The sequence below is a fragment of the Centroberyx gerrardi genome, chromosome 21 (genome assembly GCF_048128805.1).
Source record: "Centroberyx gerrardi isolate f3 chromosome 21, fCenGer3.hap1.cur.20231027, whole genome shotgun sequence".
In the NCBI taxonomy this organism is placed as follows: domain Eukaryota; kingdom Metazoa; phylum Chordata; class Actinopteri; order Beryciformes; family Berycidae; genus Centroberyx; species Centroberyx gerrardi.
This window is the reverse complement of record NC_136017.1, coordinates 15012997-15039967: the sequence shown is the minus strand read 5'-3', so window position 1 is coordinate 15039967 and position 26971 is coordinate 15012997. Positions and strand designations below refer to the sequence as shown.

At 42.3% G+C, this 26971-nt stretch overlaps 1 protein-coding gene across 1 annotated transcript; it reads right to left on the bottom strand.

Moving 5' to 3' along the window:
- Window positions 1-25083, bottom strand: cckbra (cholecystokinin B receptor a). Its single transcript, XM_071901201.2, has 5 exons — window positions 24948-25083; window positions 13967-14215; window positions 6749-7010; window positions 1531-1658; window positions 1-566 (listed from the first exon to the last, which is right to left on the bottom strand). The coding sequence occupies exons 1-5, from the start codon at window positions 25081-25083 to the stop codon at window positions 1-3; spliced, it is 1341 nt and encodes a 446-aa protein (XP_071757302.1).
- Between the last annotated feature and the right edge of the window lie 1888 nt (window positions 25084-26971).

Sequence of the window (26971 nt, the reverse complement as noted above, 5' to 3'; positions counted from 1 at the left end):
TCAGCAGGTGCCGGTGGTGCTGACGGTGGTGTAGCTGAACTTGGACATGGAGGTGGCCATGGAGGCGGCGGTGACGCCGTCTTCTCCCCCCTCCCGTTTCCTGCACCACCGGCAGCAGCGGCAGAGCCGGGTGCCGCAGCAGCAGGCGAAGGTGGCCACCAGCGCCATGCGGAAACGCGTGTTCATGAAGCAGTAGATGATGGGGTTGACGCAGGCCGAGGTGTAGGACAGCAGGTGGATGAAGGAGATGGGCGCCCCCGACAGCGCCCCCTGGGCCGACTTCAGGTCGAAGGCCTTCCAGGTGTTGGCCGAGTACAGCGGCATCCAGCAGACGAAGAAGAGCGCCACGATCACCATCAGCATGCGGATGACGCGCTTCTTGGCCTGCAGCTTGGCCTCCGAGGTGTTGCTGCGGGCGCGCTCGGTCTTGGCCTGGGCGGCGCCGGATGAGGCGGAGAGGGTGGGGAGCTCCACGGCGGACGGGGGTTTCTTGGACACCTGGATGTAGCAGCCGTCGTCGTCGTCATTGACCCCGGACGCGGTCTTGCTGACGCCATTCTTCAGCCCTGTGAAGGGTGGGGGTAAAGATCTGAGTGTTTGTGTTTGTGTTTGAGCGGTAGTTTGGGCTAGTCGTGGTATTCAACATCAAATGAATGCCAAGTATTACAGGGTACAAAGCACTAAGTCAATGCCAAGGATGGAATTTCATCATTGTGCCGCTTTACAGAACTTTATATATTTAGCAGCAGATCAACAGTCTCTGCCACAGGCTATTTCAGACTCTCTCAGCCTTGATGCATCATGTACAAGACTCGACTCCATGGAAACTGGTGTTTCCAATGCATACCATTTCAACAGCAGGTTTTCACCTGAAGAAACCACATTGAAGAAAGCATTTACATTTCAAGCAGCTACGTCTGACAGGCTTTCTCTTTTTATAGGAGGTGTCACACATAAGGCCAAGGAGAAATGTATAACAGACATGAAAAGAGGCTGAGGAGAAGAGTTTCATGACAACTGATAGAAATATATTTAAAGAAAAACTCAGGTTGCAGCACCTGTACGTGAAGACAAAATATTTCATTCTCTGCCTGAGGGGAAACTAAAGACTCTTCCCTTGCAATTATGCTGCAATATTTATGTGTTTGTGTGTATCAGAGATTGGTGATTTGGGTGGGTGTGTGGTATTAAACATAACATGCATGCTAAGTATTAGAGGGTGCAAAACACTAACACCAGAAACCACATTTTAGAATGCAGGTACAAACCCAGCAGGTGCATATTTAATAAGAGATTTACACTTGACCTTGGCAATTGCTATGGGGATACTTTAAAGGATATTTACTGGACTGTTGATAAAGCCTGCTGTTCCCTCTCTTTCTAATGCAATTCAATGCAGCCTAGTGCAATCCTCCAAGCTAGACTTCAATATTTTGGCAATATGGTGAAAAAAGATGCTTCAACTATGAGTTAAGGCAATGTGCAATAAAAAGTCTTTTCAGTTTGGATGGAATTTATGATTGATCTCACCGGTGGTCTCTCTGCTCTGGCCGAGCTCAAACTGAATGCCCCGGTACAGCTCTCTGGAGATCAGACCGTAGGCTATAATCATCACCACTCCCGGGATGAAGAACAGAGTGAACAGCAGCAGCACATACCTGAAAAACAGCCAGAACGAGACAGAGAGAGAGACATAAAGTAAGAGAGATAAAATCCAAAACTATTGAAAACCCCTGGAACCAGTCAAACCCATTCCCGTCAATTTTCTAGTTATTAAAACCAAATTGACCGAAAAACTCTTCATCGTGAAGAGTGAAAAAAAATGTGAACTTCACGATTCAATTTTGAAACTGCTCAGCATGATTCTGAGCTCAGAGATGTATGCAATGAAGGTCTTGTTTCCCTTATCTTCTGAAGCGGAGGCTGATGTGACCCGAATGACAACGAGGGAATGTGTAGAAAGAGTAACTCTGGGACAGAAAGGACACAAAGGTTCCCGGTATCAAGTGCAACCTAACCACCACACTGTCCAACAAAAGAAAGATAAACCTTTGGCCTGTTTCACAGCTTTCATGAGGGTTTTGGATTCTACATGGCATGAAGGATCGCTTTATAAAGTTAGCGAAAATGACACTAAGTCTGTGATTTAATCAAATATATTGCACTCAAAGAAAATGTGCTGTAAAAATTCACATCTTCATAATGAAAGAACAGAACACCCTTGGTGGGAGGCAGACCAGTTGGACCAGTTGGTCAAATATCTACGTTAAGCCATCCTATTTAAACCAAGGAAGGTTTTCAACACAACCTTATGAATTTGCCTCAGTGACATATTGACACTTTACATTGTCAATAACACAGTACATATTGACACACATGACACAGGGCTAACAGGCCCTCACATGGAGTGCAATGGGACAGTGCAAGACAGACTATGGACAATTACACTTTAGAATTCACCAGTGTAAGAAATGTACTTTTTCACAGAGGGCATTTTTACTCCCTTGATATGATTTTTAGGAGTGGTCCTTTCTGGGGACAATTTTATTGAACTATGAAATAATGCATTTGCATGTTGGCAAATAAACACTCAATCTGCCTCAGACTGCATGCTCGGTTGTTTTCTGATCAAAAACTTCTCTCCAAGAACGCACTGGAATAGTCACACTCACACTTGAATATACGACAACTCGAAGAAAACAATGTGAACAGGATGCAATGCAAAAAGACGGTACTCCTAATTTTTAGGGACATTTTTGAGGCATTTTGGGCATTTTATGAACTGCGTATTGTTATGCATGACACACATGCACACGGACGCACACAGGATGTGCGACAGTTTTATAGATGCTGGTTTTACGTGAGGGGACTGTTTTACGGCATGAAGGGGTTGTTAGTGTGAGTGGCACAGGAAGTAAAGTTGTCTGGTTGAAGCATGGTGCAGTGTGGACCTCGTTCATTCACATTCTGTTAAGAACATAATACGTATCACACTACATATAGATAGTACATAGACTATACATATCATTCTACATGTACTCTTTATTGTAAGTCAACATATAGACATTTGAGCAGTATGGCTGCAGCTGTAGAGGGAAGTGTAGTGAGTGACCAGTAGTATATTGGTCCAGTGTACCATGAGGATGTTCTGCTAAACAGAATGAGATGCTTGAGTAACCACTTGGGTAATAAACCGCCTGGGGACTTCAATACTTTGGCAATATGGATTTTTTTCATTTCAATCTTTCGTTTCAACAGTCATGCCAGTCGAAATGAAATGAACTGAACTGAAGTGAACTGAGAGAGGAGGATGAGAAAGGGGCACACTTACGGCAAAGGAGAGAATTGGACAGAGAGAAGAATGCATGAATAAATGAGACACAGGAATCGTACAGATGTCACTTTGATCGCGTTAAATCATCCGTACCGCCGCATCTATACCACAACTCCCTTTTGATTTAGCCTTAATCAGAGAACGCTCTTAACCGCTGACGTCTACTGCAAATATCAGTCAGGACATGAAAGCGACAGCGGAGAGGAAGGTGTTGGGTTTTATTCATTCTGTGATATTCTAATGTCTTCCTGGGCAACCCTCTGAACTGTTTCACTTCTCGTGTCTCTTTCAAGCCGCGGCCGGGCCCTTGCATAGTCAAAGCTTTTCATCAGCTGGCTGTTTGATACTATTTAAAATCTGTTAAGACAAAGGCTGTCAGGAAGTGAACACGCAGAGGGGCGGGAACATAAAGAGAGGTGCTAGTCCTATCTGTGCTTGTTTTGCCTCCAGGGGGGAAGCCCAGATGGATGAAACAGTAGCAGAGGGATACATGAAAGAGACCAAGAATATGATGAATATTCACGGTCCCCTCTTTAGACAGTTCCCGTTCGTACCCAGGATAGGGGGATGCCTGGTCACTATTAATCATCAAAGAAAATGATATGCACGTGTCTCCTGTGAAACATTTCCACACTACAAACTCAACTACAAATGTATGTAGTATGGGGAGAGCCGGAAATTGACTCATTTCATCTCATCACTGTTTGTCTTTCTTCTTTGATATTTTACTTTTACTACTGAATGACAAAACTGAGAGGTGGAGAGTGGTGACTCAACCACTGGCTACAACCGATATCACAATGGTAAAATTGGCAAATTGGTGTTTTAGTTATACAAACATTTCTTACCATACTAGCCATACTAGCCTATAGGTATGTAGGTAAGCTAGTTAGCTAACCTGCTGACCTTCCAACATCATGAATGCCATGGTTATGAATCAATGAAAAACACGTCATTGTCATTCATATTTTTTATTTATATTTTGACCGGACTTCTTTCTTTGCCGTTCAAGTAGTCACTTAGCTAACTTGCACTCTGTAAAACTGTGGTTATTTAAGGTTTAACTCAACCAATGACATTATTTCTGCCTCGAGATCAGCTCTGCCTCTGAGAAATGTTTGTAGAACTAAAACTCTAATCTGCGTAAAATAAAAGCACGCCATTCATAAGCATAATTATAAAAATGAGAAAATCATTAAATTCATAGATCCAGGCTTGTGTTTTATTAACCACTTTAAGACTCTTATGTGTCTCTATCATTTGCTTCAATTTCATTTTATGTTGAATTACACTGCCATTTCAGTCTAGAAATTGATGCTTCAATAACTCTATGTGTGGCATTATTCATATAACTAGTGAAAGGTAGATGAAAAAGATTTTATCTTCTGGCAATCCGACTTATACCCCCTAGCCCCAGTGCAATTTAAAAAGGGCCGTGCTGGGTGAAGATGAAGCTGTGAATTAGAGCTCAACGGGTCCTCGCACTCAGTGACACATTTGGACTTTGGACATCTGAGTTTCAACTTTCTTCCTCCTTACCAGCCAGACTAATTAACTGGTCTCCCTCCGCCTCGTCTTCCCTGCCGAAGCCTCGCCGTTTGATAGACAGTGCGCGAAGAGAGAATTCTTCAGAGAGTGTTCAACCACAAAGGGCTGTCAGGGAGAGGGATGTACACGGTTTAGCCGTGTTGAGCTTCTCCTCCATTTTAATTGTGCCACTCTACACGACCCAAAGTTGTTTATGGACAGACATATGAAAACCCCAGAGCAGCATATCCTGAGATGCATCAAAGCAGGTCCTTGATTGTGGGTCCACAGAGTTGCTGGGCTATGTGGGGCGTTTTTCAACACCAAAGCTGCTTTTATTGCTCCTCAGAGGCCATACAGACAGATAAATGTCTTTCCTAACATCATGCAATCCAGACTTCAGCAGCCATAATTGCATCTCTCCTGACCTTTTCAATAAGCCTTTGTCTTCAATCCTTTTCTGAATGTACAGTCAGGGGAAGAGAGATGATCATGTTGACCTAAAATGACAGAGAAGTAGATAGAGGCACCCTTGCAGCGCCAATACTGAGAACAGATTATGTCTGTATTATGATATTGTCTCTTCTCTCTCCAACTCCTTCCTTTGCTATGACCCCTGCTAAGCCTTGAAACTTAACTGTTTCATTCCCTCTCTTCCGCTTGTCTAATTAAGCCTCAACAGGAGCTGCCCGCTCACCTTTTTCATCTTAAAAAAAAAACCAAGTCTCCCCCTTAATGACTTCATTCATTATTCAAAGGTGATGGTTAAAGCCCCAACCGCTGGAACCACATTCACACCCGCTGGCCTGGGATCGGACCCTAAAATAACAAGAAAGAACCTTCACTCCAGTGTTACACTCTCTTCAAAAACAAACCAAAAAACCCCATTGAACCAAAGCAGCTCTTATTGGTCCTCAGAGGGTTACAGACAAAAGAACAGCTTTCCTAACCATGAAGCAAGGATGGAAATAATGAATTAGAATTACTCTACTTACTTACTGTAATTAATGAGCTTTTTTTGTGTACTTGTAATATTGAGTTTAATTTTCCTTTAATATGTATGTTTAATATCACTAACTGTGGGCAGCGAGTGGAAAGCTGCATTCTAGCGCTAGTTAAAAAATAAAGCCTCTTTGTGCCTGCAAGGTCATGCATATGTAAATTTTATGTAAATCATATCATTTTGCCCAGATAATTATTAGTAGGTGAGGCCATGCAGATTGCACCCAAATCACCAACACTTCTCAACACCAACTGCCCCAAAGACTTCAGAATGGCTGCTGTTATTGCTGTAAGACATCGCCAGCAAGTCAGGAAAACAAGGGAGAGGGTTTTCCATCCTTGAATCTCAAATCAGATCAGAGAATTATCTTTTATTTAATCATGTTTTTATTCTTTTTTCATACTTTTTTCCTTTCTTCACTTGTTAATTACATTAGGATGAAGGGTCAGACAGCGCTCCAATCATAATCGGGCTTTAGGGCGCCAGGGTGCCAGCCTTGGTGGATTAGTCTTAAAGCTGAAAACGCACCTTTTGCGTTTGCAATTGGTGTTGAAGGGGGCTATTTGCTTGCATAGTTCTCTTTTCGAGGGCTTACTTGCGCCACAACTTGATTTGTGGAATAAGACGATAAGCAACTGTGACACAAAAAAATGTGCAAATTGCCCTCGCAACACAATCTTAATGAATCAATCTTAATAATACCCAATTTCCCCTCGGGGATCAATTAAGTATTTCTGATTCTGATTATGATTCTGAATCTGGACCTGAGAATGCTGACAAAGAAGAGAGGGATGGTCTATACAAAAAAAAACAACTTTAAGCATCTAATGGGCTTCTAATGCATCACAATGCATTTCAAGTAAATCAGTCCCACCCGCTCTTACCAGGTCTGCTCGGCCTGCTCGCTGGGCCAGTCCAGGCGGCACATGTGTCCGACGGAGCTGTTCGACTTGGGGAAGGCCTTGAGGGTGCTGAACACCGGGTAGGGCACCATGATCAGCAGCGACAGCACCCAGGTGGCGGCGATGACGCGGTAGGCGTGGGATCGGGTCTGCCAGGAGCGCGACTTGAGCGGGTTGCAGATGGCGCTGTACCTCTCGATGGCGATGGCCACGAGGCTGAAGGTGGAGATGCTGACAGAGATGCCTGTCGGAAAGGTAAAGGGTAAGTATTTAGAGAGCTGGCTGGGCTGAGGCGGAGGGAGCAAGAAGAAAGGTTGGTAACGCATGAGGACTTTCTGAAACTGGACAAATAATCTCTAAAGAGGGGAGGGGCAAAAGTGTAGTGAAACTGCCGCCAAGTTTTTCACCCTCAAGTCAATGGGAAGCAGCAAGATGGATGGAAAGCAGCAGGTTTGGAAAAAATGCTGTGCCTGGTTTCTTTTTAGGCAGAATGGCTTTGCTCGAGTCCCAAGTCAGTCTCAAGTCTTGAGGCACAAGTCTCAAGTCAAGTCCCAAGTCTAAATGTAGATTACCAAGTCAAGTCCAAGTCATTAATGTCAAGTCTCAAGTCAAAATGTTGTCAGAACAAATCAATTTAATATCTTAAAGAAAATAAAATATCGGACTTTTCAATGCAATAAGATAAAAACTTGGTAAGAGCATCATGAGTTTGATTTCTATAATCAGTTTCAACTTCAATAAATTCAATCATTCCATACAAATTCAGAAAACAGAATTTCAATTCAGTCGTCTGCTGGAACAAATCTCATCACTGTCATTTACACAAACACAAGATCTCAAGTCAAGACTTTAGAAACCTTTTCAAGTCATCAAAGCACAAGTCAAAGTCAAGTCCCAAGTCACCAGAACCCAAGTCAAGTCTAGTCTCAAGTATTTTCTTCATGCATCAAGTCAAGTCTCAAGCAATTAAAATTGTGACTCGAGTCCAAGTCGTGTGACTTGAGTCCCCACCTCTGATAAGTTGATATTAGTTGTCATTCTGATCATAAAGAGTCAGTATGGAGCTCATTGGCTGTGTTGTGGAGTTTCTGTTAGGTGTCTGACAGTTGTACATAAGTACTGCTTGCTGATAGCGGCAGCTACTACAGATTGTCTTTATGGAAACAAAGCGTGTATCACACTTTAATCAGCACAAAATGCAGTCGACACAACGATTTTGCTACAAAACAAGAGGCTTGACCATGCCCTTATAGAACATTTACCTCCTGTTATATAAAATCCGTTAGTTAATGAGCCACATAAGAAATGACCAACAACTGCATCACCAACAATGATTAACGTCTGTAAAACTGACAAGGATGAAAAACAGGTCTGCCTAAAAGATAAAGGAGCTTTCTGCCCTTCACCACTGTGCTAACATCTCCGCATGGTGACATATTGTCCTTCCCTTCTTTATCGATTCTGTGGAACTTGACAAAACAGCTCAATGGCCTGTTGAACACTGTGCAGCAACAGCCTCGCTCTACTGTATGTTTCTAATGGACACAAAGGTGACAGGGTGTACAACAGACTGCGCTCACGTGTTTCAGCTCTACGAATGCTTAAAAAGGATAAAGGAGCATCACAAAGCCAAGACATGAGATCTTTGTCAGTCTCCTCTTGTACCCAAGGACACCGTCTCCGTCGGGTTCAGACTGAAATTCCTTCAGAAGCAATCCAAGGCCAAGATGAATTTGCATGAATGAATATGCATAAGCTGCAAGACGGGGAGCGAGCTCGTGTGCGTAGTCCGTCATGCTGGGGGGGTTAGCCGGGGTGAGACAAATAGCATTAATAAACCCATACCTGCGAGTCACCGGCAGCCAGAGACACCCAGGAATAAATTCACCCCACTAATCCTCTGTTCCTAAGAGAATCAACAAACTCAATCCACCATTTCCCCGTCACATAATATTCATTCGCATCAATTGTTCCTTACAGGACGTCTCCTATCTACACCGTGGTTTTGCATTCTCATTCGACAGGGGAAATCAGTATGCATACTTCTATGAGCGTGGCGCAATTCAATTTACAGGAGCCATAATAAGCATCTGTGAGGAGAGGCCGGCTGTATGGCTTGCTTGAGATTTGAACAAATCTATCTTCTGGGCGATCAGCAGGTGCCGATATGTTCTCCTGAGGACCGAAGGCAAAATCTTTGTTCCTTTCCAGTGTGCTCTATAAGAGGCTATCTGATCCAAAGCTAAATGATTCATGATTTAGTGTATGTTTACTGCCTTTGATATCTGTCGACTGCAAATGCGTGATACGTCGAAAACAAAGAGAATGGTGGAGATATTCGCTTTGGGAACTGCTGCAGAGTCTGATAGAAGCGGAGAACAGCTTTATCTTATCGCCGTGCGAACAGAACAAAGGAGCTGACTTGTAGAGAAACTCGAGAACAAAGGGAAAATCAGTCACAAAAAGATGTCTGAATGCCTTTTATGCCAGGAGAGCAGTCAGTGAGACTCTGTGCATTATTAAAAGCATTTCACCTAAAACCTGACAGTATACTGCATCAAACTAAAACCAATAGGCTGCTGACGCTCTCAGATGGAGAACCATTTTAGCTTTTCAAATGAGTGATCTTTTCAAACCTCCCTTTATAAAGGCTGTGTACATTCGTAGTGAAGAGTAGTAGATGTGCACTTTCAAGTGATGTATAGCATTGATATCCCAATCATTTGAATTGATGGCACTGCAGGTACATAGGCAGCTCAAAGAAAGTTACAGCAGACTAATGTGTTTCTTGTCTGAAGGGCTTTGAATCTTGTCCAGAAGCACTAGGGCCAAATTTATCAACCGTTTCAGCGTTTCAGTCCAGGTCCCTTTGACCATCTGTTTCATTACTGTCTGGCGGGCAACACTGATCCCAGATCAGCTCTACTGATGGACCAGACTGAGCCTCTAAGAGAGTCGGTGGTCTGGAAGTAAGAGAGAATGTGTAATTTCCAGCACATCTGTGTGTCTAGTCAGGGACAAGACAACATACATTTGTGCTACTTTTCAAGACAAGATGTGTTAATAACAACCTATCTTATATAAATATGTGTTGTATGTATGTTAAATGTGTGTTGTATGAACCTAAATGTGTGTTATATGAACCTAAATGTGTGTTACATGAACCTAAATGTGTGTTGTATGAACCTAAATGTGTGTTATATAAACCTAAATGTGTGTTGTATGAACCTACATGTGTTGTATGAGATAAAATGTGTGTTTTCTAGTCAAACACAAAGCCTTGGTCTAGTACAACACACTTAAGGATATACTGCAGGAACCTGAAGTCCAAATGAACCAATGTCTATTTGCCAGATTGTATTCGCCCATGCATTAATATATGCATTAGCATCACTCCATTAATGGCCGAACTACATATTTCTTGTTGATAAACTACACATTGTAAAACCCTCAACAGCAGCCAGTGGAGCCCATAAACCTCCATCATATTTACACTCAGTTAACTTAAGACATTCAAACTGCAAACAATACAGTGCAGTCAGCTCATTAATATTCCTGGCGCACACATTTTCTGTTTGTATGTTAAATAGAGTGCGCAGGCTTCCACTGTATTCACGACTTGGTCAATTGCTGCATTAGAAAGACCATTCCAGTCGCTCCATTTCCAGAGAGACATGCAGATCAAAGGCTTCCTCCCCGACACTTTACTGTACTGAGAGGCTCCTGTTTGAATCAGAGATGCTGTGATCCTGGACAAGGTGCTGCCGAGTTAATTTCCAGTCAACTAAACCGACCAAACGCTCACATCCCCCCACCCCTCCCCACCCCCGCGTTATATCTTCTCTCTTTTAGGATGAGGAAGCTCTAATCCTTTTTCTTGTTCATTAAACCGGAGTGGGTGAGCGCTTGCAGCACGCCGGTTGATAACTGGCTTTTCGAGAGACACTGCCGAGTGTGAATTCTGAGGTGAAGAGCTCTCCGTAAACCTCCAGAGCCTCCTGGGAGAGAGAGAGAGAGGATTTAGCTTCTTTTTTTTTGTGTGTTTCATCCGTATCTATGCCTATTCATTGTCCGCTCACGCCGCATTCCCTTTTCGCATAGCTCAATGTTCTCCTGACGCAGCCCGAAGGCGTAAAAACTTTTACAAATGCAATTAATGCGTTATGAAAAATAAGTGCCAGATGTCCTTCCAGCCAGGTTTGTCAAAGTGTGCTGGAAGCCGCACAGAAGCCCAAATTCAAATATATTATGCAAGCCCGACCTCAGGGGGAGCCGGCAGACGGAGCTGGTACGTTGGTTGGTAATTGCATCATACAACCAGCAAAAAAAAAACACACACAAACATGGATATATGCGTGCGGCTGAACACGCACAAACACACGGTGAATATTGCACCATCGATCTCATTACTGCCACAGAAACGGCAGAGAGGCTATGATTCACATGATTATCGAGCTAGGGGCGGACGGATGGAGGGATGGAGGGACGGATGGATGCATAGATGGATGGATGGCGTATTATATGTCTAATGGGCACGTGTTAACGGATGAGTTTGCCGAGGGTGGGTGAGTTTGCCGGGCAGGTCGCCGCGAGAATCGATGAGTGAGGAAAGTCTAAATGATCCTGCATATTGATTGGCTTTGGCTGATAGATGATGGGCAGCTCCTGTCCAGCGCGGGCTGATGTCATAGACTTGGTGGGGGAGGGGTGGGTGGTAGTTGGGGGGGTTGTAGGGTCTGACCACTAGAGGTTTTGAACCAATGTTTTTAGCCTACAGTCGCCTATTTTGTGCCAATATTTTTCTATTTGACTATTTTCAGGCCAAAAATGTACAAGGATTCAGTGTTTTCCGCAAGAATTGTATTCCTATCAGGGTGGAAAAGCCTCTGAAACAGCAGTTAGACCATCATGGGACACTAAAACTTTTAGGTTTAACAGCTCTTTAAGGCAGGGTGACCCACTGCACATACTCAATGGTAGGAGAAACCAAATAAAATGTCATTGCAGGTTTTCCAGACTGTTTTTCTGTATCTGTGGTCAGGGAGGATCCTCCATCTGGACGACATGACTGGCCGATATGTGATTTTCAAGTAGGGTTAGATGATCCATTGTTTCACACCGAGCACACCGAGTAAAACACTGTGCGGCCATCGCCTCGACCGAAACGACAAAGACAAAAATTTCCCCATTACAGCTTAGAGCGCCCGGTAATTGAAAAGCAGAGAGCCTGTTCCTCACAGACGGAGCGCTGCATTTCTGAGACGATAACAGGATTGCGGACCTCCACCATCTGATGGCTTTTCTGCCGCCGTTCGGAGCTCAAGGTGAAGCGAGGAGACAGAGAACCGCGGCGGGTCTGAGTCCCCCCCCCCCCCCCTGTTTCCCGTTCCCCATTCCCGTCCTTGAGTCTGACTCAGGACTCACGTGGCACCTTGACTCCGGCCTGATGGGAGCCAGCTCATCGCTAAGTCACACTCCTGAAGATGTGTGACTGTTCGAGTGCCTCCAACATGATGGTTAACTTCTGACAGGCGAGACGGAGCCCAGAATAACCCCTCGGGGAGACGGGCTCTTGTTCGAGATATCAGGCAATTTTCTGACAGAAGTCTAATGCTGTAACACATTCGCGAGCATTTGCCACCTACAAAGGAAGGCACAAGGATGACAAACGCCTATTAACCCACTGAGGAGCTGCTGAATGACCAATTTCTCCCAAAACGCAGAGTTAATCAGATTAATTTAGCCTTGTGCCTGGTCTCCATTAGCTCTGTTCAGCCCGGCTAGGGCTCGTCATGGCATGGTATGCTTTGGAAATAATGAGCTCATCGCAAGCAACTCAAATTAGCATTTCATTTCAGCGCTATAATGAGCAAACAGGAAAGAAAAACAGCTGACAATTGATAGTTTCATTGTTATTCTTCTCCCAATTGCTTATTTTGTGAAACAAATTGCATATCGCTATCTATTAAAATGGTTCGCTGGGCAAAAAATAATCACAATATAGCCTACAGGAAATGTGCTATTTATAATTAATAACTGCAAATGCTGTATGCCGAGGCTTGTCTCCGACCATGAGACAAAACCAGATCAAAGATGTGACCTTTAACGCGAGCGGGCCCAGTCACTGCTAAGACATTAAAACACTCAATAATATTTAAAGGTGCAGTAAGTTAGGTTCTAACTGCCCCATAGCACAAAATACAGTATGTGTAGTGGTTTGATCAAAAATATATATACACTACCAGTCAACAGTTTGGACACATGTATTTTTCTTTATTTTTACTATTTTTCACATTTTAGAATAATAGTAAACACATCAAAACTGTGAAATAACACAAATGGAATTATGCAGCGAGCAAAAAAGTGTTAAACAAATTTAAAAAAAATCGTATATCTTAGATTCTTTAACGTAGCCGCCCTTTGCCTTGATGGAAAGGCAAAGGCTTTGGAAAGAAATTCATACATAGGATCAACTTCACTATCTATATTTATCTAAGAAATTAATTTCAAGCATTTAAGCAGAAGCCTTTAGATCAAAATGGCTTTAAGAGAATGAAAAACATAGAACATTCAATCAGGTGGGTCCAAACTATTGACTGGTAGTGTATGTATTACCTCTTCATGAGATGCTTCTGTTGGATCTTTGCTCTAATTAGTTAGCTGACTCATTTCAATTGTGAAAATGTGACTTTTTTATTATTTTTGTCAATTACAGGCCACCGTAAGCTGTGCCCCTTTAAAAACTCTATAGCAAGAGAGTTGTCTAGTCCAGTGATTCTCAACCTTTTTCATATCAAGGACCCTAATTTGATGAGATTTTGTCTCTCGGACCCAAATCTATGAATATTTTTATTGTTAGATATGATTTTGTCCAGAATTCCATGACTATCTGTAGAGAGATAACAGTGAAACTATGATCAAAACAGTCATTCTTCTACATTCTCTAATTGTGCTAACTTCTTGTAAATTAAATAATGGTGAAGTTTAACAATTCATCAATTTGCTGGGGAACCCCTGGAACCCCCACAAGGACCCCTGGTGGTCCCCGGGCCCCACGTTGAGAACCACAGGTCTAGTCAATAAATTATGGATGTTTAAGTCTCCAATTATGAAGATTTTTATCATATTTAGGCATAATAATAGAAAGCAACTGCGTCCCATAGCGTTTTTCCACATTCCCCATTCAAAACCCTTCCTCACCCATAAAGTAGGTGACGGTCTTGCACATGGCGGCTCCGAAGATGAAGTCCTCCAGGATGTTGGGGATGAGGGTGAAGGGCATGCAGAAGACGGCCATCATCAGGTCGCTGACAGCCAGCGACAGCAGGAAGGAGTTGGTGACGGTGCGCATGCGCTTGTTCAGCACCAGCACCACGATGATCAGCAGGTTGCCGAAGACGCTGAGCAGGAAGATGAGCGAGTAGAGCAGGATGCGCAGAGAGTCCATCTCTGACAGAGAGAGAGAGAGAGAGGGCATCATTTATAATATCTGTTGTTTTATATAGCTGAGCCGATCAATTATAGGGAGGGAGTACATTATCTAGTGCATTACCAAAGGCACAGCAGTGCATTAACGGAATAGACAAGTAGAAGAAGAAGAAGAAGAGTGCATTACCTGAACAGACTGGTTGTTCACATGGAAAACAAGACTTTAACCAGATAAACAAAACCAAGATGAAAGTCTTGTAAACTATAGAATCTTAACTTTGCTTCATCAGTTTCTTAGTATGAGTATTTTGTCTTGTAATCATGCAAGCCAACCATGGATTAAATGATACTTGAAATGATAATAATTACAAAGAAGAGGAAGAAGAAGAACAACAACATTATTGCATTTGGCTGAACAGACTGTATGAGGTTGTTCACCTGGGAAACACGACTCGAACCAGAAAAACAACATCGTCATCAACATCTTCCAATGTGCTAGCATCAGTATTTTTTTCTGGTAATCATGCAAGCCAATCAACTATTAAATGACACTTGAAATAATAAAAGAAGAAGAAAATGACAGAGAAGACAGAAAAGGGGAAGAAGAAAACATATTTGCTTAGTGTGAGTATTTTGTCTTGTAATTATGCAAGCCAGCCATCAATTGCATGATACTTGAAATAATAATAATAAAAGATGAAGAGGAGGAGGAGGAGGAAGAACATGAGTGCGTTTACTGTGCAAACTGCAGGGAAAACAAGCCTCAAACCGCACAAACAACACCAAAATGAAACCGTCTTCCAAAATATGTGATTATTACATTTCGTATGGTTTTCCCCTGCGAGTGTGACAGTCCTCCACGCTGCGGCCGAGCATCGGCGTGCGGAGGAGGGCCGAGCCAGAGGGTTTGGGATGCTCCCTTCCCTCACACTGGCCTGTCAGGGCGAGCGTGTTTGAGAATGAGAGTATGTGACAGGACAAGGTCAGGCCTGGCCGTGTGCCGGGCTGACTGAGTCCTCTGATTAAAGAGAGCGACATGGGAGAAGTCTAAAGGCCACGGGCTGCAGCGGAGCCTGCAGACGGGCTGCTTGCAGGCAGACGCTTCTCCTGAGGAACGCGACCGGGACACAAACGGTATGTTTGGAGATGAAGCCATTACAGGTCCTGTATTATTCAGTTTTCATGATTTTGTTTTCAGATTTGCTACAATTCAGGATAAGAATGTTCTTCATGTTTTGCAAATAAATGTGGCTTAAAAGTTTAATTGAATTCGTTAGAGTGAATGAATTTGAAGACTAATTCCAGCTCCTCTAATTCAAATGAGGTAAACCTGCCGAGTGGAGGCTTTCCAGTTCAAATGCTGCAAACTAGCCTGATTGGATGGATTTCTGCAATTCCTTAGAAAGGGAGCCAATCAGGACCGAGTCCAGCTTGTGACGCGTTTCCTGGAGTTAATCTGAAACTGCCTGTAAAAATAGATGGAGTTTTGAAAATGCAATAACTCATCATATATCTTTGATCATTTATGTATATAAATAGAGGAAAATCTGAATTCACATAATAGGGGACTTTAAAATATGGTATTTGATTTGCATTTTAGTGTCATACTGAGTGTGAAGCCAAAGAAAAGAAACGTTTATGATGTGGTGAAATGGCATTACATTTATTCTTCTTCCATAATTGTTTTCATGTTCTCTTGTCTTTACAAAATCATACTAACTTTATTCTCATAGTATAGAATAAAACATAGTTGAAACATAATGACATAACATTTTTGCTTTTATTTAATGACACACAACAAAGATCTCAGACTACATTTGAACCCAGGACGTTGCAGGTATATGTTGTTTGCTTTAGCCAGGTTGCCCTAAAACAGCAAATATTAATCATTTGTTTGATAAGCAAATCCTCTAAGGGGTGTGAGGGCACTTTCAACCCCTGAAGACTGATATAGCGGTCAGTTTAGGTGAAGCACCATCCGCCCATGATCCAGTCTGAAAAGCAGGCCAGTCTGCAGCACAAGTGACCACACTTCCATTCAAGGAAGCGAGTTCCCTTTACACAACAGCATTGTGTTCGACACGCATGATCAGCACAACGGAAGGCCACCTCTGCAAACACCTCCTCGCTCCGGACCGACACCGAGCGGGAAGCTGACACCGGGGGCTCGGCAACACGCATTGTATTCGATTTTGTGTGATCCGGCAGAGTGAAAATGGAATTATGCATTCACTGAGCGGCAGCGCTGCGTCGGGTCCCCAGAGCCGAACTAAGTCCGGGACAATTCACTTTGGCTCCTCTGACTCCCTCAAGCGTGACAGCTGTGTTCACCAAATCCACGGGCATCTATAAATACATCCCAGATCAAAGGAATGCATTTACCTCTCAGATGCTCCTATATGGCATGAGTGGCTGACGCGGAACATTTTTGGCGCGACCCGGACCCCGAGAGAATAACACTGCAGCTTATGTATGTTTAAATAACTGCCATTCTCATTCAGAGCCTGTTTTCCTTTGCTGTATCCTGTTACTATTTGCTGCTGCAACACTTACTGTATCCCAGTCTCCCCATGGGATCATTACAGTTTAATCACATCATCTCGTCTTATCTTATCTTTGGGAAAGGATTTGCACAAACTCCACAGGGACCAGAGGCAAATTCACAAAGTCTCATATCTTTGGTTGGAAATGTGGACAAGGGGCTGCACAGGTGGATTTTTGGAGCCTAGTTCCCATCCTGGAACATTCATAAATTGTTAAAAAAGAGTATTAATATAGAGGAGTAATAACCTTAGAGGTGATTTGATTGCAATCCAAAAGGAGACAAGGTTTTGATCTATCCTTTTAATCAGAACCTCGCCATAGGGTCTCACTTCAGAAAGACATGATAAAAAGGTAAAAAAAATAATTAGAAATGACGGTCAACTACATCCAAACCTGATGTTACTTCTAATTACATGTGAGCAGAAGTCCTTTGTGAACCAATGAACACTGGCCTTGAATCCTGTGTTGAACTTGTATAGGAAACTTTACACAAGTACTGTTCCCAAGTATACAAGATTGCTTCCATCCTTATACTTTCTCATTTAAAAGCAAATATCCATCTCTGCTACATGTATCTCAGCTGTAGTTACAGGTTATTACTTAAAATAAGAGATTATTATAGAGGACATGCAATCAGTTTATAACTATGATGCCCGTTTTCATTTCAAGTGCAATCAGAATGACTGTCAACACGCTTCGCTTCACTTGAATGTATTTAGGACAGAATGATTCAAAGCACTGATATACAAAGACATTTTTTTAATATTGAATTTCATCTGTCAGCAGACACAATGCAGTGATCAGTCTTGTTGAATTGTGGCCTGTTGCCATAGCGCTGTTCTGTTGAGGTGTTTTCTACTTTTTCCTTAGAAAGGGAAATCCATCCTAAGACAGACTTCACATTTGTTATTCCGACCGGCTTCAACACATCAGTCTAGATTTGTGAACATTAATGAGCCTCTTACCAAGTCGAGACTCATCAAGAGACAAATTTATTTTCCATGGTTTGGATTTGTTGCAGGCTTATGAAACATTTTCCACACATGGGGCTCAATATCAATCCTCAGTCACAGTGCAAAAAAAAATGGCAAAATTGGAGCTACAAGTGTTCTGTATGACAATGAGATGTAAATTCTCCTTAAGGGTGCGATCACACCAACAGTTTGTTTTCTTTGGTCCAAATCATAGTGGAAAAATTAACTTAGTTGCATTTTTGTATTTGTTTGTTTGGGTGCAGTCTGTGCAATTATAAACCAGTTCCTAGCTGTATAATAATTTATCTTCCCTGGTAAATCAAAACAGCTGAATATGAGCATCAGTCCAGACTTCATTTAGTTATGCTAGGCTTTCCAAGCATAAACATCTGTCTCCTTATACCCATAAACCCTTGCGTTTTGTGGTTTGTCTCCTGTAGCTGGTTTGGATTATGTTCTCACTCCTAATGAACCACATCACAATTTTCTACCGTCTCAGTGTGGTTATTACGTGCCACCAGAGTTCATGTTGGAGTCGGTGCGAGCGCGTCCTAAGTGTGGATCTTTGCTTCAAGTAAAGGCTTTGTGCACTTGCTCCAACACTGCCAATAAATCAGTACCTCACATCACAGAGGACTTATTAGATCTGGCCTCAATCCCTATCATCCTTTTGCCGGGTTCATGTTGTCACAGCTAATCAGACTCTGTCTGTTTTCAAATTCCCAAGGTAAGTTCAGAGAGTTGAGCCGCAGTGACAGCATGGCTATCCTGGAAGACCCGATCGATAGAGATCAGAACAGGATTTCGACCTCGTCCGCATGTACACATTTCAGCCACGGAGGAAAAGCACAATAACTGCATTGAAGCTCTGATTCCAACTTAATTGTGGAAAGACTTTAAGGTTATTGATCCTTTTGCTGTTATTGGCCACGTTTCACCTGATGCCAACACATAAAATAGCGGCTATGGCTTTTATAATGACAACCAAGGCTTGGTGTATAGTACGGTTTGGATTTTGTGGGCTACGGATTTATAGAAAGATGAATCAGTAATTGCGTGAATGTGGACTTGACCCAATGGCCTTGTTTTCATCGCAGCGCTCTACGCTCAGGGCAACATATGACCACACTGCATTACTGGCTGTGATTAAGTGGTGGCAAATGAAATTCTTTGACAGCGTTTTAGCATAGTGCCCAGTGTGCAGAAGCCGACCTCATCTCTGTATCGCATTTTATCAGTGTAATGAGGAGAGTTACTGTTACAGTCAGCACAATTCCACTCAATTAGTCTTACCGCGATACCACCCCAAGAGAGACTAATATTGATCCTGCTTTCCTTTGAAATTAAGGAAGTCGGAAAGAGCTTGTTTGCAGTGCGTGAAGAAGCCTGGCACATATTCAATTACCCACGAGGCCTTGTCAAGCATGTTGACTTTTGTTGCCATTTAATTCTTCCCCAAAAACTTTGCCTCATTAACAGATACTTGAACAATAATAATGGTGAAAGAGGAATATAAGAAAAATGAGAAGAGACTGGGCGGCATGGGACATGAAGCTTGACCCCAGCCAGAGAAGACAGACAGCACATTGGCGTTCGGCTCCCTTCCATGTCTATTTAAAGTACAGTATTTAGCAGACCAACCGAGGCAGAACAACTTACACCAGCTCTAGCACATCCCTGTCCTCTGGAAACAGAGTAAGAGGAAGATAGATGCCTGCCAATTGCCTGCCTTCGAAAACCTGCCAATTGCCTGCCTTCGAAAACACTGACCAGCTGCAATTATATTCCCATGGATTCCACGCTCCCGTGCCTATGATTGGTGCGGTGTGCATGGTAATTAATACGGTGCGACACTTCTGGAAGCTTGGATGTCCGACAGTAATGGCTAAATGCCATGCAAGTTGTCACAGTGGAAGACACAGACATCACAACGCCGTGTTTTGCATCAAGTGTGACTGAAGCCTTCAAACTGAAGAGCGGGCAGAGGGCTTTTGAGGTTATCAGAGCAGTGACATTTTTTAAAGTGCTATAACTAAGATTTTTGCAGCCCCATAAGCCCAAAATGACCATAATACACCTGTGAGGGGGTGTAAAGGATACGGTTGCTGATCAATGACCAATGACTCAACAAGTACTTCTGAGATTTCTGGCCCATGCTCTGGAAATACCAAGAAATACAACAATCTTTGATGTCAGTGGCTAAATGACTGGAGCATAAATTAAAGCTACAATCTGTTATTTATTTAATCATGTATATTTTAGATTTACTTCTAGATTTACTTTTAGATTACTATCGTTACTTGTAAAAAACGTGTAAAAAGAAAACTTTTTCAGCCTCAAAATGCATGTAAAAGTCATGTTCGGCTGTCACATGGTGTCAGCCCTTGTATCAAAACCTTAGACGCTAAATTTCAGAGTGAAAAAAAAAATCTTTCATCCCATAAATCACTATGCAAACAAAGCATGAAGCAACAGTGTTTCAAAAGAGGACACAACACTACAATTAATAAAACTGTCTGCATCCATTTTGCTCCTCAATGGTTTTTCCGATCAATCTGAAACTGCACATGGGCATTGAGCATTGGCATAGGCAGGGACTGACGAAGCTGATTTTTCCATTTTCCCAAATTTACGCTGTTTATGCTCATTTTTGGCAAGTCTGCACGTAGTTGTGGCGCGCGCATCCCCAGGTATGGACTAGTATATTCATATTTATCAAACTTTCTGACGAAGAAATGAACTCATCATCTGCTTTGCTATGCAGGGGTTGCATGTTTTTAGTATACTCAATAAAAGCGCTATAATCTAAGGCTGTTTTTGGTGTTTCTCTACTACTAAGCTGGTGAGTTAAACAGCTTTAGATTAATCGACAGTGAAATGAGTCCTCACCCCTATGCATTCGGTCTGTCTGACGCCGGGAGCTCTGAACCTAACGCCCAAACTTCCGCTACACCTCCGCCTCCCTGCCTCTCTTGCTGTACCGAGTTAATAACGGCAGTCTCCAGACAGAGGGCATTCCAGATCAATAGAGCCACTGCACAGTTCAGGGAGCGCTGTGTATGTTTGAGGGGATTTTTATTAGTGCTGTCATACTCCACCGCTCCTATACCGGCTTCACTATACACACTCGTGATCTGTTAAATAGGTGCTGGTGTGTGTGTGTCTACATACACTGAATGTACAAAATGTTAGGGGTGTTTCCTCTTTTCATGAAGTCCACTGATGAGGTGAATCCAGGTAAAAGCCATTATCCCTTATTGATTTCCCAATCGATACCAATCACAAAGGAGGAGAATTAGATAAACAGAAGCAGATATCAGGAAGATGTCCCTAATGTTATGTAGATTCAGTGTATATGCCTGTGTTTGTGTGTCTGTATGTATATACGCTTGTTTGTTCCCCCTACCAGGATGCTACAAATTCATCCCCCGATTATCTGATCTGATTAGCGTGATCATGTTATGACGGCCTGCATCATGGCGTACATGCCCACAGGGTACGAGACGCTAATTTCTTCTACAAAACACCTCGCTGTAGAAATTGGTTAGATATTAGATACTCCTGGGCTGGGGCTCATTACTGTGCAGTGCGCAGCTTGTCTGCAGTAAAAAAAAAAAAAAAAAAAAAGTCTGTGTCTCTCTCTCTTTCTCCGAGCCCAGGGCTAATCGTTTCGCTCTGAAAAATGAAACAGGGTTCGTTTAATGCTTATGAGATCGACTTCGTGATTACTTATCTCACATGTACACAAAAGGACAGCATGAGCTCAGCAAAGTGCCACTTTGGATCAGCGGGAGTGGAAAGTGTCCAGGGCCGTGCCGCGGTGCAGCTGTGCATGTTGTTTCCCCATAACTGAGGCCGCGTCTGCACCGGCTCGCTCCTATCGTAAGTCCAATATGATAACAATAATGTGAATTGTGTCAGGTGTTGATGATTTTTTTGTATTTTAGGCATGTAGCAGAAGCTCTTATCCACAGTGATTTATGAGGGCAACAGGAGAATAAGTCTGAATTGGAAGTATAAGGGTCAGAGCCACAACATCCTGACAGGAGATGTAACAAAATATTCCTGTGTCTCTAGAATGATCATGTATACAGATGACGAGTCTCTCAATGTCACAGATCTGAATAGTTTTCGATCATCCTATAGCTCACTTTTGACACCCTATAGCAGAATATATTGATTTTATGTGGCTTCACATAGATTCTCGAGCCTATAGTTATACATGCTAAATATGGTTTGAAGTGATAATCCGCGAGATTCTTGTTTTTCTGGGTTTTGGCGACACCTTTGGTGAGAAGCGGTCATTACATTGGCGTTTTACACTCTGACCCAACATATTGTTATAATAAAGATGCTCAATGTAGACTGCGGCTTCTTATATTTCTTCTGCTCTCTTATATACAGTATAGTCTAAACAAACTGCTGTTGTTGCTCGCATCACTTCCTGTGCAGAAAAGCATTTTTCCCAGGAAAGACTAAGATAGAAAACTCATAGCAAATGTAAAAGCTTTCATGAACTGGCTATAGGTTGACTCAATGATGTGCTATATCAATCAGATAGAGAGAAGCAAAAAGTTATGAAAAATATTATTAAATTACTTCATTAATAATTAATTATTACAAAAGATTATTACTTTAACTCAAAATATACGGCTGTTTTACTTAAATGTTTCCAACATAACTAACATAAACAAACCTTTTTCAGCTACAAACAGTCGTGCCACATCAACAAGCATGAAAAGCTCAGTCAATTTGTGAGTGAAAAAAAATGTCTTCGATTCCATGATTCAAAACATAAACAAAGCCAGCACTGGGGCAACAGTGCTTCCACAAGTGGCCAAATGGGGCTTTAATTTCCTGTCCTAGTACTCGTGTTTCACATCTAAAAGCAACAATACTGATGGACCTAAACAATCAGGCTGCATCGCTCTCCGCTGGCCTAAAGGAAGATAGCTAAGTCAGCAGAAAATGAATGGTCCACTAAGGAATCAGGTAAGTAAGAGAAGACGCTGAATGTGTGTGTGTGTGTGTGTGTGTGTGTGTGTACGTTACTGTGTACACTCACAAATGTTTGCGAGAGAGAATGAGAGAGTGGGTAATCTCTAGTCCATTCCTCTTGGTCAAACAGTGAACGCACCGCGCAGCGTTTCATTCCTCTCCAGGTAGTTGGACCAGTAGAATGGAGAGGAGCCTACTGCCGCCGCCGTTCAGCAGCGAGATGCCTACCGTATAAGGTCAATAAAAGTAATGCACCACTGAAGGAGGAATGGCTGTGAATTATTTAGTGGGGGAAGATTTGAAATTTTCTCTATATTGCAGCAGCAGAGAAGTAAGTGAAGAACCCTTCGCCCACGTTCAGACCTCATTATCTAATCAGCCCAGATACTCCAATGGTGTTGTGATGCAAGACGCAGCTTAGGGACCGTACGTCTTTTGGGCCGAGTTTTAATCTCTTGCGGAAAAAAAAGGGCAAGCGTCTTTGGATTTTGCATTAATGAATAACAAAATAAGCATTCAAAATTAAACAGCTTTTTTGTTTTTACACTACACTACTTTTACTACTAAAAGTAACTGAAAGCAATTAGATTACATTACTGGTCACAGTTTCAAGCAGGTAACCAGTCATTTGTGACCATTTACAATTAGAAACTCACCTTCCCAACACTGCCCACAAGTTAAGCTAATGACAGACCAGCCCCACCTTGTTGTACCCATGGACTGTAGCTTTTATTTTGTAGAAATCATTCAATGTCAGCAATAAAGCAATTATATGCTTGCTTATTCATGATTATGAAAATGATGTATTTACAAATATTTTGAGATATTGCTCTTCTCCTGCCACCAGGTATGCTACACCTGACACACAGAAGGAATCAGGACAGCACTGGATTCGTAGTTCAAGTGATAAACACAAACAATAAGGTAGAACACCTAATTGGTTTACAACCCATCTGTTTGGGGCCAGATGTTGCCTGGTGCCTGATGAACCTATTAAGACGCCGTCTGAGGGATAAATACAATTTAACACCTCAACTTGGATGATTCATGTAAGACAGCTTGATTTACAGAAGAGATCAGAAAAGAATAGAAGGGAACAGAAGAGAAGAGAAGAGAACGGAATAGAACGAAATGGATAGAACAGAACAGAACAGAACAGAACAGAACAGAACAGAACAGAATAGAACAGAACAGAACAGAACAGAACGGAACAGAACAGAACAGACCAGAACAGAACGGAACAGAATAGAGCAGAACGGAACAGAACAGAACAGAACAGAACAGAACGGAACAGAACAGACCAGAACAGAACAGAATAGAGCAGAACGGAACAGAACAGAACAGAACAGAACAGAATAGAACGGAACAGAACAGACCAGAACAGAACGGAACAGAATAGAGCAGAACGGAACAGAACAGAACAGAACGGAACAGAACAGAACAGAACAGAACAGAACAGAACGGAACGGAACGGAACGGAACGGAACAGAACAGAACAGAACAGAATAGAGCAGAACGGAACAGACCAGACCAGAACAGAACAGAACAGAATAGAGCAGAACGGAACAGACCAGAACAGAACAGAACAGAACAGAACAGAACAGAATAGAACAGAGCGGAATAGAACAGAACAGAACAGAGCGGAATAGAACAGAACAGAACAGAACAGAACAGAGCGGAACAGAACAGAACAGAGCGGAATAGAACAGAACAGAATAGAGCGGAATAGAACAGAACAGAACAGAGCGGAATAGAACAGAACAGAACAGAACAGAGCGGAATAGAACAGAACAGAGCAGAATAGAACAGAACAGACCAGAACAGAACAGAACAGAGCGGAACAGAGCGGAACAGAACAGAACAGAGCAGAACAGAACAGACCAGAACAGAACAGACCAGAACAGAGCACAATAGAACAGAACACACCAGAACAGAGCAGAATATAGAACAGAAGAGAAGAGAACAGACCAGAACAGAATAAAGCAGAACAGAACAGAACAGAATAGTGCAGAACAGCCTAGCACAGCACAGCCCAGAGCAGAGTAGAGCAGAACATAACAGAATAATGAAGACCAGCACAGAACAGTGAAGAACAGAATAGAGCAGAACAATGAAGAAAAGAACAATTAAGAACAGAACAAAATAGAGCAGAGCAGAACAGAACAGAACCCAGTAGAGCTGTGCTGCTCCAGTCTGGCTCGTGACACTCAGCACCACCTGTGTCAGTCCGGTCTTACCTTTGGCTCGCGCTGGTCTGGGCGGGACGGAACCGTTACAGCTGATGTTACAGTCGGTAACTTCCACGCTGAGGTTCCTCTGGTCCAGATAGCCCAGCACATCCACCACACTCACATTCACCGCCTGCAAAGACATCCTCCCTTACTGATGATGATGATTATTACTACTAGCCTTTTATTGCACCGGCACAGGCTATATAATCTGCACGGAAAACTACAGCCGCGCTGGGAAACTTGCCACCATCGCCGGTCCCGTCATAATAAACAGATGGGTGATATTTGGAAAGTTTGAAACAACGGTCGTGAGGCAAAATACCGCGTGAACGGGTGAGCGGCTGAAATCCGTCTGTGGAGGAATGAAGCTGCGCTACTGAGGCAAGTGAAGAGACTGAAGACTCTCTCTCTCTCTCTCTCTCTCTCTCTCTCTCTCTCTCTCTCTCTCTCTCTCTCTCTCTCTCTCTCTCTCTCTCTCTCTCTCTCTCTCTCTCTCTCTCTCTCTCTCTCTCTCTCTCTCTCTCAGAACCTCCCATGTTTGTGTTTGGCTGGTCTGGAGAGCCGGCAGCAGTTACTACACTGTATTGATTTATCATTGTGAAGGTCTACAAGTCTTATGAGGGGAGAGACCCTTCACTCTTTCCCATGCAAGAAGAACAGGTGTTAGGCTACTTGGCTAAAAAATAAATTTAAGTACAAGTGAAATTATTGTTAAACTCTACTAAATTAAAAGTAGCTCATGTAGCTCTATGAACCAGTAATCCCTTAAAATAACCTTACATTTACATGAATTCACCCCTTAATTCATGCAAAATCCCCTTAAAATGAGTTAAGGAAGTTATTAATGGGGGAGACCCCATCAAAACCACCTTAAATACCCTTTAATGTTTGACTACTTACTTTCTAATTTACCGGTAATATAAAATTCAGGGATACAGGAACTTTCCATTAATACCTCATTAATAACTGTGTAAACCAGGCACAAAAGGCATAAAAAATCCCTTAATTTCTAGTGTCTCCACGAACCAACCCATGAATAAATCCCTTAAAAACCCATGATAGCCTACTAACCTTACTTTTTTATAGCGATGTTATTTTTAATGGATAATTAATGTTTATGTAATGAGAAATTAAGGACATTTCAGGGATAAAAATTAAGGGGTTTGGTTTCGTAGTGTAGCCAACAGTAGGCTACACAGTAAGTTACTGAGTTACTTAAAAACACAGGCATTGTTTCATGTGAGTTTTCCCATGTAATGTAAATAGGACAAAAGGACAGAGAGTTCAATATTTTACTATGTTGAACTTTCTAAAAGTAAGTAAGAATTATTAAATGTATTATTCAAAGTTACCACAGTGGTTTCAAACTAGCTAGGTAACAACAAAGCTAACACACAAACAAATAGCTGGATGGATGCTAGCTAAGCTACTATCATGAACACATTTGAGCATTTCATGTTACAGTTATTTAACATTTCTTCCACATGCTTGCACAAATTTGGATGCAAATGCAATTTTACGACTGGCCAGTTTCTGATGTGATATGCTTATGGAGAAACTATACAGAATGTGCACTGTAACAGATGTGATTTAAAATGTAATTATCATACTTCAAGGCTATCCATAGTCTATACATATTTGCATAATCACACATGTCATATCATAATATGCTAATACATGCATGCCTATACACATAAGCGTAAATATAGGCTACATTATATTCTTTTTAGCAATCTGTTTTTTTTAACAATAATTCCAGACCGAAAGCCACCTGGGAATGCTTGCACCAAACACTCAACATGCCAAATCCCTCAGCGTTCCAGCCATTTTATTTCTATCCAGATGTTGGCATTGATCTCCCTTGGCCCCATGCACTGTCAGCAGTTCCAGATTAGACACATCCAAGAAAAGAAAGAGTCCACTGCTGATATGAGCTGCTCTAGTGAGAGACAAAAATGGTTCATAGTAACCTTTGTCTGAATTTCTATTTTGAAATGAACGTGATATTAGTGAAGTGTGAAGAGTCCTAA